At 36.5% G+C, this 20,111-nt stretch overlaps 1 protein-coding gene across 1 annotated transcript in view; it reads right to left on the bottom strand.

Annotated features, from left to right (window-relative positions):
- ENPP3 (ectonucleotide pyrophosphatase/phosphodiesterase 3) overlaps positions 1–20,111 on the bottom strand; it is a 158,503-nt gene that overhangs the window by 31,735 nt on the left and 106,657 nt on the right. Inside the window, exons 21-23 of the mRNA XM_049785172.1 lie at positions 7,696–7,828; positions 3,451–3,528; positions 1,927–2,059 (exon numbers count right to left, since the gene is read on the bottom strand). Coding sequence (XP_049641129.1) covers positions 1,927–2,059; positions 3,451–3,528; positions 7,696–7,828 — 344 coding nt within the window. The remainder of the gene's footprint in view (positions 1–1,926; positions 2,060–3,450; positions 3,529–7,695; positions 7,829–20,111) is intronic.

A 20,111-nucleotide genomic window follows, 5' to 3' on the forward strand; every position in this document is an offset into this window, starting at 1 on the left:
CAACGAAAAATATGGTTATTCTGTTGTGTTTTTTGTTGTTTTTGGTTTTTGGGTCACACCCAGCAGCACTCAGGGTTTACTCCTGGCTCTGGGCTCAGAAATCGCCCCTGGCAGGCATGGGGAACCATATGGGATGCCGGGATTTGAACCACTGTCCTTCTGCATGCAAAGCAAACGCACTACCTCTATGTTATCTCTCTGGCCCCTATTCTGTTATTTTTAAAGTTGTTCATTTTGGAGGGTGAGGGGTGATGCTCAGGTATCACTGGTGGTGTGACTCTGGGAGAGGTGATGGAGAAGGTATGGAGATTGAAATGGTGTTGGTACAAGTCAAGTGCTTTAAGCCCTGTGCTCTCTTAACGATCATTCTTAGGAGCTGGACAAAGTACATCTGGTAGGTGCTTACCCTGGCTTTGAGTCCGGCACCTCTTATGTTCCCTCAAACTGCACTAGGAAATCCCTCAGTACAAAGTCAGAAATAAGCCCTGAGTACTGCCTGCTGTGGCTCAAAAATAAATAAATAAATGAGTAGTTATTCTTAGCCATCTGTTGTGGAAAATAATTGTATAAATCATTTACTACTTAATAATATTATGACTTGTCACTACTTGATTATTTTCTTTAGGGACAACAGGCAACTGTGCTCAGGGCTTACTCTTGGATACTTAGAGTGTGACCCCTGATAGGATTTTGGGAATCATTTGTAATGTTGGGAATTAAACTTGGGGTTGGCCAAATGCAAGGTAAGCACTACAACCACTATATTATCTCTCTAGTCTTTATTTCTTGTTATTGTGTATATCTTTTTTATTTATATCTCAGAGTGTTCCCTGTATTCTCCCCTTTACAAAATTATAATTTTCCCTTATTATAATTTCTCAAATACATTTTTTGCTTAACTTTTCTCTAGGGCACATTTTTGGCCAATTTAAATACTAAGAAAAGCTATTTGAAAATATTTGACCAAATTTTGTTATAAGTATACTATGCAATAGTTATAAAACAGCTTTTAAGAGGATAGCACATTAATAAAGTAGACTGGATACTTTCCTTGCAGATGGCTGTGTTCCATCCCTAGTACCCTGAACCCACAAAGAATAATCTCTGAGCTAAGAACCAGGAGTAAGCCTGGAGTATGGCAGAAGTGGTCCCAAAACCAAAACCAGAACAACTATAGCTTTTTTCCTATTAATGTCTTTATTTAAACACCTTGAAACAAATATGATTGTAGTTGGGTTACAGTCATGTCAAGAACACCCCTCTTCACCAGTGCAACATTCCCATCACCAATGTCCCAAATCTCTCTCCCCCCCTCCCCATCCCACCCCCGCCTGTACCCTAGACAGGCTTTCTACTTCCCTCATTCATTCACTTTGTTATGATAGTTCTCAAAGTAGTTATTTCTGTAACTGCACTCATCATGCTTTGTGGTGAGCTTCATGTTGTGAGCTGGACCTTCCAGCCCTCCTCTCTTTTGTCTCTGAGAATTATTGCAAAAATTTTTTTTTCTTAAAACCCATAGATGAGTGAGACTATTCTGAGTCTATTTCTCTCCCAATGGCTTATTTCACTCAGCAATTAATAGATTCCATGTACATCCATGTATAGAAAAATTTTATGACTTCATCTCTCCTGATGGCAGCATAATAGTCCATTGTATAGCTTTTAAAATATTAAGATTATCACACAATAACATAACAGGTAGAGCATTTGCCTTGCAAGAAGCTAACCCAGTATTGATCTACAGCATCCCATATGGTCCCCTGAGCCCCACCAAGAGGGATTCCTGAGTGTAAAGTTAGGAGTTGACCATGTGCACCAATAAGTGTGGCCCCAAATAAAACAAAAACATAAAAAATATTAAGATTTACACTGCTAATACCCTATCAGTAAACCAAAGTGTTCAACTGGCTCCAAGTTACTTACTCTAAAATTTGATCTGGAGCATCAACATGGCCATCATAATTATAATCAAACACTGGTCCACTGAGCACATTTACTCCATTTCTTTCCATGGCATGTTTTACAAGAAGAATGCTGTGGAAGTAATTCCATATTTCTAAAAATAAAAGAATAAGATGTTAAAAATATCTACCTCTGTTTAACATGAAAGTATTTTCTATCATATACAAAAACATTTAAATCAGATTAAAGTCAGCATTAATAATTGCCAATTGTGAGTGGAAAATTCTACAATTTTAAAATGGAGAGGTTTTTGTTGTTGCTAAAGAGGAAATCTTAAAATTATATTTAAATATAGTTGTAAATTCTTCCAAAGGACTGAATTACTTTGGCAAATTTTAGTATTTAAAAATTGTCAGAACATACCTTGTTCATTATAATGCAATGGATAAACACATTTAATTCTTATGTGAATGTCAGTAAAATTTAATTTCACTAATACAGTTAAATTAGTGTTACATTAAATTATAAAAACTCTAGTAATACATTTGAAGTGGAAAGAAAATGTGACAGATTCTTTCTGTACTTATATATAAAATGTATAACTCTTAGAACAAAACCTAAATTCAACAAGATGAATTAATTTAACATTCAGAAACATCACTTAGTATTCTTAAATTAATAGGATGAGTATATAGACCAAAAAGAAAATCCAGCAGCCCCTTCCCTCTGTTGCCATCTTCCCAGGAGAAAAACTATCTGGTTTTCCACCAAGTTCCAAAAGAAAAAAAATTGCTGCTAATACTTCTCAGGTATCTCAGTTCAGGTATCTCTGTGGCACTCACAGACAAAAAATGGGGGTAGCGGCATAAATCCCCATTTCTGCATGAACTTCAATAATCCAATGCCATACCCTATGCCTTCTGACAGAAACTACTCATGTCTTCAACATAAACATCAAATTTCCAAGCCACCTAATTTTTTGTAGATCAGTAAGTCTTGGACCATGTGGTCACATGACAACTCAATATTTTATTTTATTATCAGCCCAGTAATATCACAGGAAATATGATGGGAAAGTTCCATAGTAGTGTACCAAGCTCAGAGAGCCAAAACAGTAACACAGAAGGCTTGACTAATACCAACTACAGCCCGCTTGACCAGTAGACACTGACTTTAGCAACACAATGGAGAGATATATCATTTCTGATTGACCTGTGTTGAGCGAAATTTTTCTAGTTTCATTTGCCTTTGTATTTTAACAAATTTGAACTTAACAAAATTAAATTTACTTTATATTTGCTTGTAAAGTAAATTTGTTTGTGCCTCATGGATACAGTCTATGGTGGTGAAAGAGAAATTAGGGACATTGGTGAAGAGAAGATGGTGAGTTTGGTGTTTGAATATTTAATACCTAAAGCAAGTACCAGTGGCCTAATGGGTAAAGCAATGAACATTTAATGTCTAAAAAAACTGTTTTATGAACAATTTATGGTGTTCATGGTGTTACTATAAAAATAAGAAAAAATAGTATAAGCATATACTTACTTTTGAATTCTTCATACATAGGGACCATGTTACTTGTAACCAAGCCATCATATTGACTATCAGCAGTTCTATTGCTTGCTGAAAAACAAGTTCATTTTATTAAATGTAGCTATCAGAGAAAATTTAACATAAATGGGATATATCACTTAGTAGATCTATTAGTACTAATTAATAGTGTAAATTCATTAGCATTCAAACAGTAGGCTATAGCAATAGCTCAATACACATAGAACATGCCTTCCCAGTCATTGGTGTCCAGGGCTCTATTCTCAACAGGTAGGGCACCTGCCATACATAAAACTAAACTAGTTCAATCCTCAGGACCACATATGATTCCTCTGAAGCTGCCTGGAGTGACCCTTGATCATACATCGAGGAGTAAGGACTTAACATGGCTGGGTGTGGCCCAAAAATAAACAAAAAGTTAGTTTAATGATTTGCATGCAAGGTTTGAATTCCAAAAACATGTGGTTCCTTCAGCACCTCCAATAATGTACTGTACTAGGAGTAACTGCTGAACATCACTGGGTGTAGCTAAGACCAACTATATAAAAGAGGGATAAAATGGTCCTTCAATATACAATAAATATACAATTTAATTGTATTAGGTTCTAGATTATGGGTCCAAAACTATGAAACAATACATCAAATATATTTTAATTGTTATGGAAACTTGGAAAACAAATACAAGTGATACAAATGCATGGTCATTTAATGTGAGTAAAATAAAAACCTGGCCTGGCATGCAGCTAACCCAGGTTTGATCTCCAGCATTCCATATGGTTCCCGCAAACCTGCCAGGTGCAATTTCTTTTTTTTTTTTTCTTGTAATGATCATTTTTTTTTATTTAAACACTTTGATTACATACATGATTGTGTTTGGGTTTCAGTCATGTAAAGAACACCACCCATCACCAGTGCAACATTCCCATCACCAATGTCCCAAGTTTCCCTCCTCCCCACTCGACCCCCTCCGCCTGTACTCTGAACAGGCTCTCCATTTCCCTCATACATTCTCATTATTAGGACAGTTCAAAATGTAGTTATTTCTCTAACTAAACTCATCACTATTTGTGGTGAGCTTCCTGAGGTGAGCTGGAACTTCCAGCTCTTTTCTCTTTTGTGTCTGAAAATTATTATTGCAAGAATGTCTTTCATTTTTCTTAAAACCCATAGATGAGTGAGACCATTCTGCGTTTTTCTCTCTCTCTGGCTTATTTCACTCAGCATAATAGATTTCGTGTACATCCATGTATAGGAAAATTTCATGACTTCATCTCTCCTGACAGCTGCATAATATTCCATTGTGTATATGTACCACAATTTCTTTAGCCATTCGTCTGTTGAAGGGCATCTTGGTTGTTTCCATAGTCTTGCTATGGTAAATAGTGCTGCAATGAATATAGGTGTAAGGAAGGGGTTTTTGTATTGTATTTTTATGTTCCTAGGGTATATTCCTAGGAGTGGTATAGCTGGATCGTATGGGAGCTCGATTTCCAGTTTTTGGAGGAATCTCCATATTGCTTTCCATAAAGGTGCAATTTCTTAGCTCAAAGCCAGAAATAACCTGCCACTGACTGTGCCCCCCCAAAAAAAATTAAGGAAAGTACTGCAATTTTTGGAACCAGAGCAATGGCACACTGCAAGTATGGCATTTGACTTGCACATACATGTTCAACACCCAAGTTTAATCCCCAGCACTATCTGCAGTTCTCCAAGCCCTTCCAGGAGTGATCCCTGAGCACAGCCCTGAACACTGCTGACTGACCTTCTTAACAATATAACTTTCAAAATAAATAAATGAATTTCCAAATAAAAGTTTTCTTAAGACAATGAGCTTTAAGTTCCATGAAGAATACTGACAAAATCATAAAAAGTTCATTGTGAAGACTTGCATATATCCACCAGAGTTCAGGACATGTGAACTGTAGAACCAGATTGAGGACTCATATTTCCAGCCCAACTGTTTGCCAGATAGACCTCAGACAAAGTGAAATTATCTCTCCCTGTTCTTCATTTGTTTCACATCATTTTTCTTTTTGCAAAAACCTACAGAAGATGCAAAATCTTAAGCCAGCTTTATTTACAATCATCAAGAGTCAAAAGCAAACTAAACCAATGAAAATGTAGACATAACCCAATAAAGATAAAGGTATGCTATATGCAACAAACTTGGATGACAGAAGGTGTATAATGTTAGGAAATAAATCCAAATGGATATATACAAACACTGTATAATTCCACTCAGATATGGTATGTAGTCTACAGCCATACCACCTTGAATGCACCCGATCTGTCTGATCTCAGAAGCTAAGCAGGGTCAGGCCTGTTTAGCACTTGGGTGAGACATATAGTATGTAAAGAAACAAACAAAAAAGAATAAACTGAATAGACTATGTAAATGTTTAGACTATAAAACCAAGTTACTTGTATCAAAATGAAAAGGAAAGTAACTAGGCCATTTGGATAAAAGTTTTCAATGGGGGCCAGAGAGATAGCATGGAGGTAGGGTGTTTGCCTTGCTTGCAGAAAGAGGGTGGTTCGGGTCCGGCATCCCATAAGGTTCCCCAAGCCTGCCAGGGATGATTTCTGAGCATAGAGCATAGAGCCAGGAGTAACCCCTGAGCACTGCTGGTGTGACCCAAAAACAAAGAAACAAACAAAAATGTTTTCAATGGTCTTGTATGGTCAAAGATAGAACTTAACTTTTGGTGCTATAGGAAGTAGTTATAATAATGCTCGTTTATAGTGTTTTCACCTAAACCAATAATTGTGATGCAATGCTACTTGAATTCTTTAATCAAATATTATTTTAAATAGCCTTTGCTGCAAGCCTATAAATGTTCATGATATAACTTTTTTATTTTAATTGCTTTTAAATGAAACAGCAAACAGTTGGTCACCAAAAGGCAAGGGAACTATATGCAACTGTTTTTTTTTTTTTCCTTAGTATTTCACATGCTTTTCCTGGGCCTCAATCCTCTTTAAGATTTTTCTAACTCTAAAAGCTGGGAGCACAAGCAAAATATGACTTCATCTTAGAGAAAGATAAGAATTCACTTATAATGAAAGATATAAACTAAAAACTTATAAAGCAGTGTTAATTTGAAATTTCATTTTATCTGAAACATCTTTTTAGAAAAATCCTAGTTCAGGCTCAGGTCAAGGCAAACCATTATATAACAATACATATGGTAAAACTTAAAAGGAATAATTTTATGTTTCAATTAAAAAATCTTTAATCAGAGCCAGCGAGGTGGTGCTAGAGGTAAGGTGTCTGCCTTGCAAGTGCTAGCCAAGGAAGGACCGCGGTTCGATCCCCCAGCGTCCCATATGGTCCCCCCAAGCCAGCTGTAATTTCTGAACCCTTAGCCAGGAGTAACCCCTGAACATCAAATGGGTGTGGCCAAAAAAACCCAAAAATATATCTTTAATAACTATTATAGCTATTTAAGATTTATCCTAAAGTTTACAAAAATTTGAAAGCTTTACTCAATGTATTTGTTTATTTAACCTTACTTAGTTGAGAGCTTTAAACTGAGACACCACTTGCTTTCTCATGAAGTCTTCCCACCCCAACAAGAAGTCAGAATCTTCAACTACAAATCTCCAATTTAACCTATTTTTTCATGGCTTCCAAAATGACTGAGCCAAGTATAAAAAATCAAGCCCATAAGTTGAACTTGTTGAAAGTCTCCTAGGAGTTAATGAAATAACATTTTCTGTTACAGGGAAAAAAGACTTGAGTTTGGGAAAAAATAGCAGCCTCCCAAGAGGGATACTTTCTAAAAGCAAAGCCAAAAAAACGTAAAGCTTATTTAGTTTCTGACTTCACGTTTTAAATTGCTAGACATAAGGCCGAGACTAAGAGAGAAATTCCAGCTGTATTTCTTGTCACTGGCAAGTCTCATCCTTTTGCTGGCCTTTAGCTTTGGCTATAGCCACAAACAGAAAAAAAAAATTTTGCCGCTGCGTCCCTCCTCAAGAATCTTTTAAAATTAACCTTAAAGAACTCTTTAAACACCTGGGCCAGATTAGAGTTAATATGCGGCTCCCACTGGAAAATTTATTAGTTTTTATTTATAGTAGCTGCACTGTTTCTGGCCAGTACAACCACTGGAAGCCTCTTAGACAGCTAGTTTAGTCCTATGGGCAGTTTCAGTGGAGAGTATATGTTTAAGACACATGCCCACATCCAGCTGATGAGGGCTTTCTAACACGTTGCTCTAAAAAAGTTATACTAACCAGGAGGATAGAGGAAGCCGTGGGTGATATTCTTGTCTAAATAGAAGGAACATTTTTGGCTCTCAGAAGGAGCAACCCTGACATCAGCCCGCCAACAGTCTAGGACAGTGGGAGGAAGAGACGATGTGTCTCCCTGTAGAAAGAGAAAAAAGAAAAAGAAATTACGCCCACGGTTGTGGCTTATCCATGACCTTATATGGCTTCTAACTTCCCGAGACTGTTTTTCATTTAATCTTTTCCTATTTTCATAGTGAATCAGGTCTATGCAAGCAGTGCAAGTGGATGTCTTTAATGATGTTTTCTTCTGTGGTTCCTTTCTGGTGAAGGACAGCAGGAGAGCAAATCAAATACACCTTGGCAAAGAATATTTGCAGAATCCAAACTTGAACTGAGAGCAGAAAATGAGAGCTACTGCTAAACACCAAAATTATTTTTATAATCCAACTTTTAAAAGGTGTAGACACTGTACTTGCAAATCATTAAACATAAAATTAAATTGCTGGAGCAATAGCACAGTGGGTAGGGTTTTTGCCTTGCACACGGCACACCCAGGACTGACCTGGGTTTGATCCCTGGCATCCCATATGGTTCCCTGAGCCTGCCAGGACGATTTCTGAGCACAGAGCCAAGAGTAACCCCTGAGCACTGCCAGGTGTGGTCCAAACCCCCCCAAAAAAGAAAGAAAATATTATAATTTATTTTTGAAATATAAACTAAGTATGGCCTTCAGTTGGGCAAGAACATCTACTCAACTTTTAGAATTAGTTCAAAGCAGCTATATTTGTCTTAGCTTAGAAAAGTTTGAGCTATGCTTTAAATATCATGAAATATGAAAGATAATTTTTGGAATATTTTAGTAAATATTAATGTTGGCAGGTAGGGCTTTTGGACCATACTTAGCTGTGTTCAGGGCTTACTCCTGGATCTATTTTCAGGGGAACATATGTGGTACTGGAATATAACCAGGGTCAGCCATAATATCTGCTTTAACTCTCCAACCCCCAAATATTATTATAATAATATAACTAATTCACTAGAAGGCATTCTGTAAATTTTCTGTATAATCCAATAATTTAAGGTAATCTCACACTACATGATCCTGTTTTTATAAGCACGTAATCATGAATTAGTAGATATTTAGCTAGCCATTAATTTCTTTATTTTCAAATATTTTTGTTCATCTTATATTTCTCACAAGTTGCAGGTGCCTTACATTTTTATTATAAATATGTAAAATTAGGACAGCCATCTTATTCATTGCAGTATGTGAAAGCAAAGATCAGTTATGAAATCTAAAATAATTAAATGATACATGTGTGAGTATATGTATCACTGTGTATCAAATCACCAAAATCAAGACTTTAATTTACATGCCACATGTCAACTATAACTCATTAAGGCTGGATAAAAATGAATAAAATTCATAAAACTGGGACCGGCGCAATAGAGCAGTGATAGAACATTTGCCTTGCATGCGGCTGACCCAGGATGGACCTGGGTTCTATCCCTGGAGTCCCATAAGGTTCCCCAAGTCAGGAGCAATTTCTGAGCACATAGCCAGGAGTAACCCCTGGCATCACTGGGTGTGACCCAACCCCCCCCCCCCAAATTTGTAAGACCAACTAAAAAAAAAAAAAAGCAATGTTTATTTTGTGCTACATCATAAGTAAGAAAATACAATGGTGATATAAACAATAGGTAGATTAAGAGAAGGGGACCTTAGGGAAAGTTTAGCAACTCCTAATATTCTGTTGGAAAACATTATACAAAAGTTAAAGAGAAGGGGACCCTAGGGAAAGTTTAGCAACTCCTAATATTTTGTTGGAAAACATTATACAAAAATTAAAAGGACTTCTCAACATAATTTCTCTCTACTCCCTTCTAAAGTCTTAATTAAAAGTAGGCAGAGAGCTAATACAGGAGGTGAGGCACTTGGCTTTCACTTTGCTGTAATAACCAAGACCCTGATTTGAATCACTGGCATCACATATGGTCCCCTGAGTCTTGCCAGAGCTCACTCTTGAGCACACAGTAAAGAATAGCTCCTGAGCACCAACCAGGCATGGTCCAATGCTCCAAAAAATTTATTACAATTTGGAAAAAGGCAGTAATGATAAAGATATATAATAGATCTTCTTCTGTGGTTCCTCTTTGGAGAGGGATATCAAGAGAGCAAATTAAATACACTTTGGCAACAAATATTTGCAAAATCCAAACTTGAACAGAGAGCAAAGGAATAATGAAAGCTACTTTTTCTAGCTCTCCTTTTCAAATTAGGTACACATTGGTGTACTAATTTAACCTGTTTATAGACAAATAAACTCTTCTATGATTAGAGAAAGCACAATAAAGCTGGTTCATAAAGCTCCCAAAAGGAAGAATTTGAAGAGAGTCCTATATATGAGTGTAGAACTGAAAAGAATAATATTTACTCTCTTGAGAGGCTAAATCAATGGGATAACCAGAAAAAGACTAAAAGCATCCTTTGCTTTGATCCTATTCTCTTCAAAAAAGAGACAAGGAGATCAAAGAAAAGTCTATAGTCTGGGTGGAAAGATTACCCCCAGTTTCATGTATTATCTCATTGTATCCTATCTGAAATGTAGAAGAGTCCAGTTAGAGGGGGTCCTTACTTTGGAAAACCAAATAGCCTAAAAAGACCCCAGATATTTCCATTGGGAATCCCTGATATAAATTTTTGATTCTTTATTTTAATTAACCAACAGTGAAGTCTATATATAACCTGGTGATTCCAGTCATACAACTTAATGCCTTAACTGAAAATCTGAGCTATCAGATAAAGACCACCAGAGAGCTGATGGAAATGGAAGAGCAACAACAAACAAAAAGATATGATGCAAAGAGCCCAAGAAAACTAGCTTTTAAGGGATATGTGGTTATATGAGTCACAACATAAAGAATAAATCACTAAAAAGAGAAAAATATATTACAAAGAGCTTTTGTAAATTAAAGATGATAGTAGACAAAGATGATAGTACTAATAGTTCTTAAAAAAGAGATGAAAAATAGGGAACATTTGAAAGCATCGAAGTATTGGACCAGGTTGTCTAATATTATTTTGAAGAAAAACCATAAATAAAAGTTTATAATATTCTAAATTTCCTCCTAGGGATATACCCTAGGAACCCCAAAACACCATGTAGTAAAGCCCTTTGCATTCCTAGTTTTGTCACAACACTATTTATAATTGCCAGAATCTGGAAACAATCCAAGTGCTCAAGAACAGAAGAGTGGCTAAAGAAACTTTGATACATCTACACAATGGAAAACTATGCAGATATTATAAAAAATGAAGTCATGGAATTTGCTTATACATGGATTTATATAGAAAGTAATAAGTTCAGTTAAATGAGTCACAGGAAGAGGGCTAGACATAGAATAATCTCACTCATTTGTGGGATATAACAACAATAAAAGATAGTATGGTAATAATATTCAGGGACAACAGAGATGAGGGCCAGGAGGTTAGTCCATAGCAGATCATTTATGACAAAGATCCAGGATTGCACTTTGAATACAGAAGGGTCCATTCTGACAATGATCAATTGACACTGATCATTCTGGTCAAGAATTGGAGGATGAAAGAGGATAAAGTTACATGCATTATACCACCTCATTAGCAATAGTGCAAATTATAGTGTCAAAAAGTATAGAAAGAGAGAAAAATAAAAATTCCTGCCCAAAGGCAGGCAGTGGGGATGTGTGAGAGGATAGGAGGAAAAGTGGGGACATTGGTGACAGGAAATGTGCACTGACTGGTGAAGGGTGATGTACATTGTATGATTGAAACTCAATCATGAACAACTTTGTAACCATGGTGCTTAAATAACTATATAAAAATTCTTAAGCTTAATTTTCAATTAAACTCATAGATGATATAAAATATTTTATATATACACAAGGTCTCAAAAATTTATCTTCCCTTCTTCCTTTCTCAGGAAACTCACAAGTTTTCCAAAACAAGAAATAAACTCAGAAGTTTTCCAAAACAAGAAATAAACCAAGTACTATGAAGATATTTGGTTGCATTTGGTAGAGTATTTCTCACTATTTATTTTTCACTCTTCTGAATGCAGAATCTGGAAGACTAAAAGCATTTGTTTTTCTTCTGTAGTAAAGTATAACATAGTAAATAGATCTGAAGAACCAGACTTCTTATTTAGCATAAAGGGGCATACAGGGAGGTAATAATATGAGGAAACTATGAATATTCATTCTAGATAGCCCCATAGACATCCCAGATGCTGTGACTTGATGATTCCTACCAATCTTTGTTCTTCTATTATAAAACTTTACATCTAGTATATTGTACTTTAAAGACATAGACAGTTAATAAAGGCGGCCATCGATGCAGTTTCCATAATGTGAGGAAAATAAAACATTTCAAGTTAAGAGCATAAGAATACGAAAGAGAGGAGACCCACACTATAAAGTTCAGATCTTATGCACTAGGAAGCCCTCTAAAGAGATGGAAGCCATGCAGGTCCCACCATTTCTGAATATTAAACCTTTAAAGAAGGCACAATGAACCACTGTCCTCTTACTCTCACACTCCCACTGAGCCAATCCTGCCCTTTTGCCATTTTTCCTTCAGACTTCCTTCATGGTTTTTAAATCAAGAGACAGAAATGCAGAAAAACATTAATAGAACGCAGACAATGAAATACATTCTGACAATCCCCAAGATAAATAGATGATGTACAGACAGGGAAGTAAGATGCTTTCATTTCTTGCCTGGTATGGGAAAAAAACAGAACTGAATGCACATTAATATTATTTGTACTGAAATTGCAAACCTGCTTAACAACAAACTGGATATGAAATGCAAAGTATATTTATTTGAATAATGGATGATAATCTTTTGGTGAGGATAATAACTATACTTATAACTTAAAATATTTTCTTAGTTGTAATATTTTTTCTGTAAGAATGGGTAAATTGGGGGAGAGATAGAGGACACCTCCTCCCCCCACCTCCCGCTGGCGGGAATTATTACTAGCGCTATTCTCAGGGACCACTCCTGGCAGTGTTCAGAGGGCCATATCAAGTGTCAAGGTTTAGAACTAGGTAGGCCACATGCATGGTAGAACCCTATTGGCTCTATATCTCCAGCCCAGGCAAAGTAATTTTCTAAAATTATTTTCAGTGTCATAGATCAAACCAAGCATCTCTAGCATGTAAAGCAGGGTCCCCCAAACTATAGCTAGTGGGCCACATGAAACCTGTCAAGGACATTCATCTAGCCTGCCGGGTGTTTTTGTTGCTGCTCCCTGTACTGCTTAGCTGACAACTCGTACCGGGCCCCCAATATGCATTTGCGGAATGTACACCACGCTATCCGAGTCCTCTGTTCTCTGTCCTCAATTCCTCTCTCAGTCTCGGGCATGCTTGGACCAGTCATGAGCTTACCTGTGCAGAGCCTGCTGATGCCTGATAAGACTGTAGTAAGACCAAGGACTGAGGTAAGAACATTTTAGGGGACCTGGGTAATAACACAGCAGGTAAGGTGTTTGCCTGCACATGTCCCACCTGAGTTTGAACCTCTGCATCCCATATGGTCCACCAAGCATGCCAGGAGTGATTTCTGAGTGCAGAGCCAGGAATAACCCCTAAGCACCCCTGGGTGTGCCCCCCCCCCCCAAATAACAAAACATGTTAGGATTTTTTTTGAAGTTACAGGTCTTTTTCTTTTCTTTCTTTTTTATTTTTTTTTTAATTTTGCAGTTAGAGGACCCTTTTTTGCCATAAGAAAGGCCTTTTTTCTGAAGTTGGGAGATTTTTTTTTTTTTTTTTTGCATATGGGGTGCTTTTTGGAAGTTAGGAAATCTTTTTTAAAATATTTTTAATAGTAATTTCTTTAAGCACTATGGTTACAAAAATATTTGTAGTTGGATTTCAGTCATCGAATGTATACCACCCTTCACCAGTGTAGCTTTCCCACTACCATTTCCTTCCTCTCTCCTCCTTGCCTGTCTTTGGGACAGGCATTCTATTTCTCTCTCTCACTATCATTGTCATGGTAGTTGTCAGTGCAGTTAGTGCCTAACTGTGCTCACCACTCTGTGGTAAGTGTCATATCATGGGCTGGACTTCTGGCTCTCATTTCTATTGTTTCTGGATGTTTGGATGTTATTACTCTACTATCTTTTTTTTTTTTTTTAAGTTAGGAGAGCTTTTTTCCTGCAGTTGGTTAGTTGGTTGGTTTCTTGGGTGGGTTGCATAACAGTGATAATGCAAATGGTCACTGCTTAGAGCTAATGCAAATAGTCAGTGCTCAGTAGTAATGATAATTGTAAATCTCAGTGTAAATCTCAAATAGTCAGTGGTCAGTGTTATTGCATGAGGGGCCCAAACTGGTATTCTGCCTAGTGCCCAGGGGAACTTAATCTGTGTCTGCAGACAGCTGAGGAATAGGAAAACCGATTTAATTACCAGTGCATTTATATTCTGATTGCTATTTAGTTGTGTATGATGTATATTGTGTGCTGTTAGAAGCGCCATTTCACATTGATCTCTGAGCAGTACAAGTTCAGCCATATGCTGAACCTGAGGTGAGCCTGAGGTAAAAGCGAATTCTACCACTATGGGCATTGTTGAGGTTGAAATGATATGGACTGGTAAGACTGTATTGATGGACACTGATCAGACAGCATTGATGGGCAGTGAAAACTTGTATGACTCTGTGTGAGCAAAGTTATCAATAGTATCTTGTTTTTATAGACTGTGTATATATACATATACATAATAGGTATTTACTAATAATCGATGCATACTTGCATTCACTTGTTATGAACAACAGTGACAAAATGGAACTGGACATTGACCATCTCATTAGCCAAAAGTAGGCCCATATTTCCATTGAAATAGTGTTAGGCTTATTGATTTAACATTACTTGTTTTTCACCTTAAATATTGTATTTATTCCTATATTTTGTTTGTGTTTTATTGTTTTTTACTTCAAAATAAGATATGAGCAATGTGCATAGAAATTTGTTCAAATATTTTTAAACATATAGCCTGGCCCTCCAACAGTCTGAAGGATAGTGAACTGGCCCTTTTTAAAAAGTCTGAGGGCCCCTGCTGTAAACAAGCACTCAACCTTTGAGCTGCACAATTGCACTGAAAAAGTATTTCTTTTTCTTAGTTTCTGGGTCACACCTATCAATGCTCAGAGGTTACTACTGGCTCTGTGCTCAGGGGTCACTCGTGGCGGTACTTAGGTGTCCATATGGGGTGTCCATATCCAACCCAGGTCAGTCAAATGCAAGGCAAGTGCCCTAACTGCTGTTTTATCTTCCCAGCCCCTGAAAGAGTATTTTTATATTAATAACTATGTATGCAATATACAAACATTTGTGAGTGTATTTTTAAAAGGTTGTCAAAATTTATAATAAAAATAATGATAATAAATAATAATAATTTATAATATCAAATAATAAGCCTTAGAGGAAAAATTGTTGTTTAAAAATCAATAAATAGAAGATATACATGTTGAAAGATAGACAAAAACAATGTATTAATTTTTTCTCCAAAACAAAAAAAAACTTATTTCATATTAGATTTCCATTTTAATCTTCAATATTTCTAACTTAAAAAAGAAAGAAAACAATGAAAAGTTCACATCTTTCTGCTAAATAGATCCGGAAACAAAAACCAAAAGGAGCGTGATCAAACTTGATGGTTTTGAACAGTTGTTAGAGGACATTTAAAATCACAATTACTTCCCCAGAACTCCTTTTGAGATAATAACAACAACAATTAGAAACCCACTAAAACCACAGGAAAACAAAAGCTGAACCAAATTTAAAGACTCAGGCCAATTAGGTTCCTGTTCTAAAATGTGCTTATTTACAGTCTGATTTTTCAAAAGCAGAGCTGATTTACAATATTTTTATGCAAATCTCAAAACATTCTTGCATGTAATTTTCTTGAACCACAACACACTGACAAGAGTAATTTCTGAATTAGAAAGCAGAAAATTGCTAGAATTCCAAGCTGTCACATGGAATGAGAAATACACAAAGTAGTTCTGTGGGATCACAAAGAAATGCAACTTCTGGTAACAAAGAAGCTAGTTTTAAAACAATAACAACAAAGAATTGTACTCAGCTCAGCCTCAGCTAGCTTCTCTGCCTTTGGTTTCCTCCAAAGCTCATATAAATTCAGGAGTATGAGACAAGAGGGACAAGTATTAAAAATATAAACATTCCCCCTAATTACATACAAGCCTCTAGAGATACTTGGACTTTACAAAATATAAAATTGTCGAGGAAGACTGGCCTTATATAAACTACCTTGCTCAGAAACAAAATAGAACTTCTTTTGAGGATTAAATAACATCATTTTGAAATGTCATAGTATGTTGGAAAAATCACAAATAATTTAACATTTTCCTAGTAAGAAGGTAATATTGCAATTTACTACACATATGAACCAGATAGTTGTTGGTAAAATAAAATTTGACTGGGAAACAACATTGGAGTTTGTTATCCTACCACTGGCCACAATTGTGGCCACTGGCCCACTATTGTGAGCATCTGAGTTGGTTTTATGAACACAAAAAAGCTTTCATTAGTACTGAGAAAATATACTTATTTTTCTCAAAAAATGTTCAATTGAAGTAATGAGTAAATAAATCAATAACTTTCATTCATAAAATAACAAAAAGTAGGTATATCTGAACTCTTTGCAAGAATAATTAATAGAGGTCTGTCACACAGACTTTGGATATAAATTACTATGATTTTTCTCCACAAGAAAATTTACAATTACTTACCTCTCTGATTCAAAGTACTTCTTTGTCTTTAAATCCTTAGACTGGTTGTTGGGATTAATTCATTTTATGTACTCATTCAGTAAGTATTTATTGGCAACTCTATTGTGCTGGGGATTCATTAAAGAAAGTCATCCCTGCCTCAGGGATGACTAGAATGATTTGGGGCAGACTTTGATTTTTACCAGGATTTCAATTTCTCTGGTTTCATTTCTTGGCTCATAATATATTGCCTATTTATTAAACAAATACTTGAGAATCTCTTGTTTATTAGCTATCCTAGATCTTAATTACTATTCTAAAAACTCATTTCTGGGCCCGGAGAGATAGCACAGCGGCATTTGCCTTGCAAGCAGCCGATCCAGGACCAAAGGTGGTTGGTTCGAATCCCGGTGTCCCATATGGTCCCCCGTGCCTGCCAGGAGCTATTTCTGAGCAGACAGCCAGGAGTAACCCCTGAGCACCGCTGGGTGTGGCCCAAAAACCAAAAAAAAAAAACAAAACTCATTTCTTATTTTTATATGCAATGGAACTAACTATATTGTTTCATCCATAACTGTCTTTTTGTAATGCACATTGAGTCTGTTTCTTCTCCAGTTTTGTTGCTGTTTTCTCAGAATCCTTCTCTCAGAAATCCTTCTCTGAGGTCATGAAAATTAGAAAATAGGGACTTCCTAGTCAACTTTAGGTATAAATTCACCAGTAATTTAATTTTGTAGATGGTACAAGGTAGGATTTAATATTTTCTTCCCAGTGGAAGCCAGTTGTCCCAGTTATTTATTGAAAAAAGAGTCTACCAGAGAATGTGGATCAAACACTCCTGAAATTCATTTGAAACAAAAAACACCCATAAATAGCTAAAGAAATCCTTGTGAAAAGAAATGTGGGAGGCATTACTTTCCCCAATTATAAATTGCATTACAAAGCAATAGTTATTAAAGCAGCATGGAATTGAAATAAAGACAGATCCTCAGATCAGTAGAATAGACTTGAGTATTCAGAGTATGTTACCCAGACATACAATAAACTAATCTTTGATAACGGGGTGAGAAATCCAAAATGGAGCAAGGAAAGCCTCTTCAACAAGTGGTGTTGGCACAACTGGTTAGCCACTTAAAAAAAAAGTGAATTGATCCCCATCTAACACCATACACAAGGTCAAATCCAAATGGATTAAAGACATTGATATCAGACCAGAAACCATAAGGTATGTAGAACTACATGTAGGTAAAACACTCCATGACATTGAGACTAACGCATCTTTAAGGAGGAAACATCACTCTCCAATCAAGTCGAAGCAGAGATTAAACAGATGGGACTATATTAAGCCCTGAAGCTTCTGCACCTTCAAGGAAAGTATTGCTTAGGATACAAAAGCTGCCCACAGAATGGAGAAACTATTTACTCAATACTCATCAGATAAGGGACTAATATCAAAAATATACAAGGTATTGACAGAACTTAATAAAAAAAATATAGCTCCATCAAAAAATGGGGAGACGAAATGAACTTCCTCAAAAAAGAAATACAAATGGTGAAAAGACACATGAAAAAATGCTCCACATCAAAACAATGATGAGATATCATCTCACATCACAGAGATTAGCACACATCACAAAGAACAAGAACAATCAATGCTGGCAGATGTGGAGAGAAAGGAACTCTTATTCACTGCTGGTGGGAATGCCATCTAGTCCAGCCTTTATGGAAAAACAATATGAAAATTCCTCAAAAAACTGAAAATTGTGCTCCCTATATGATCCAACTATACCACTCCTAGGGATTTACCATAGGGATACAAAAGTACAATTCAAAAATTCCTTTCTCACATCTATATTCATTGTAGCACTATTATCAATAGCCAGACTCTGGAAACAACCAAGATGCCCTTCAACAGATGAATGGCTAAATGGTAGTACATATACACAAGGAAATACTATGCAGCCGTCAGGAGAGATGAAGTCATGAAATTCTCCTATATGTTGGATGTACATGGAATCTATCATGCTGAGTGAACTAAGTCAGAAGGAGAAAGATAAACACAGAATAGTCTATGGGTTTTAAGAAAAATTAAGGATATTATTGTAATAATGCCCAGAGACAATATAGATGAGGGCCAGAAGGTCTGTCTCACAATTTGAAGCTCATCACAAAGAATGGTGAGTGCAGTTAGGGAAATAACTACACTAACATCTATCATGACAATCTAGATGAGTGCAAGAAATAGAATGCCTATCTCTAAATACAGACAAGGTTTGGGAAGGAGAGTGGGGGGGGGGGCATTGGTGGTGGGAATATTGCACTGGTGAAAGGCGGGCGGTGTTCTGTTTATGACTGAAACCCAACTACAATCATGCTTGTAATCATGGTGTTTAAATAAAGATTTTATTAAAAAGAAACTTGGATTCTTAGGCTGAAAAGATAGCTCAGCATTAAGAAACTTGCCCTTGTATGTAGCCAAACAGGTTTGATTTTTGATACCACATACAGTTCTTACAATACTAGGACTAACTACTAAGTATAGAGAAAGAAATGGCTTCTAAGTACCACTGGGTTTAGTTCAGTCCAACTCCACCCCCTTACCCCATGTGGAACAGTACCCAAATCCCCCCAAAGTCTAGGATTCTTATCTAAAGTGACCTGCGAAATGGCACACCTGTATTTGCAAGTCTGTTATCACCTTGAGGAAAGGACTACTTTCACAGCAGAAGTGAAGGAGCCAGGAGCCTTTATATCATCTGGGCAAGCTGATTGGTCTTTAGTTGGATGATCTAATTGGTTGCTTTGCTTAGCAACCAAATTGATTGTTTGTTTACACTCTTTTGTAAAATATCAGACATGACCAATCAGTTAACAGGAGCAGGGTCAAGTAACTTATAAAAGCACAGCTCATGCTTTACTGCAAATTTGCAGTCCTGGAAGAGAAAGAAGCTACTGAAAAGTGACTTCTAGGAGAAGATGCTGCTGTGGCTGAAGAGATGCTATTGCGGGAAGTTGCAGAAAGAGATTTCCTGAATGGAGCAGTGAGCTCCCTGTCCTAGACAGAGGTTGTTGTTGACTGCCCACAAGTTTTCAAGACCTATAATATTTAAGACAGACAAATTGTGGTCCTGGTGCTATTCTGACTTGCCATCCCCCAAGAACCAGAACCTAACCAGGTTAGCTATTTGCTAGCTATTTGACCATAACATTGCTTTCTTCATATTGTGCCTACTACAATACATTGCAGAAAGCTAAATAATAAAATAAATATAAAACACTTCTAAATACAACTTCATATTCTTTTTTTTTAAGTTCAGTAAGTTGTATTATTTTCCTTAGAGTAAAAAAAATATAGTAAAGGTGTAATAGTGGCAATCGCCAATGTTTGCATAGGTCCAGAAAAATGGAGAAAATGGGGGAAAAAATCCTTGACCTGATTACAAAAAGGTCTCACCCCAGAAGTTTATTGGCATAAGATAGACTCTGGGTTCCAGTCATACCAGTCTATCCAACTCCAGCCATTCTCAAGGTCCCGGTGAAACTTTTTCACACTTTAGCTATAGTTGGTATCAGACTTTTCTATTTAAAGACTCTGGATTCTGTGCATTTCTTTCGTTGATGTCAGGCTGATGTGGAGCAT

The sequence above is a fragment of the Suncus etruscus genome, chromosome 12 (genome assembly GCF_024139225.1).
Source record: "Suncus etruscus isolate mSunEtr1 chromosome 12, mSunEtr1.pri.cur, whole genome shotgun sequence".
In the NCBI taxonomy this organism is placed as follows: domain Eukaryota; kingdom Metazoa; phylum Chordata; class Mammalia; order Eulipotyphla; family Soricidae; genus Suncus; species Suncus etruscus.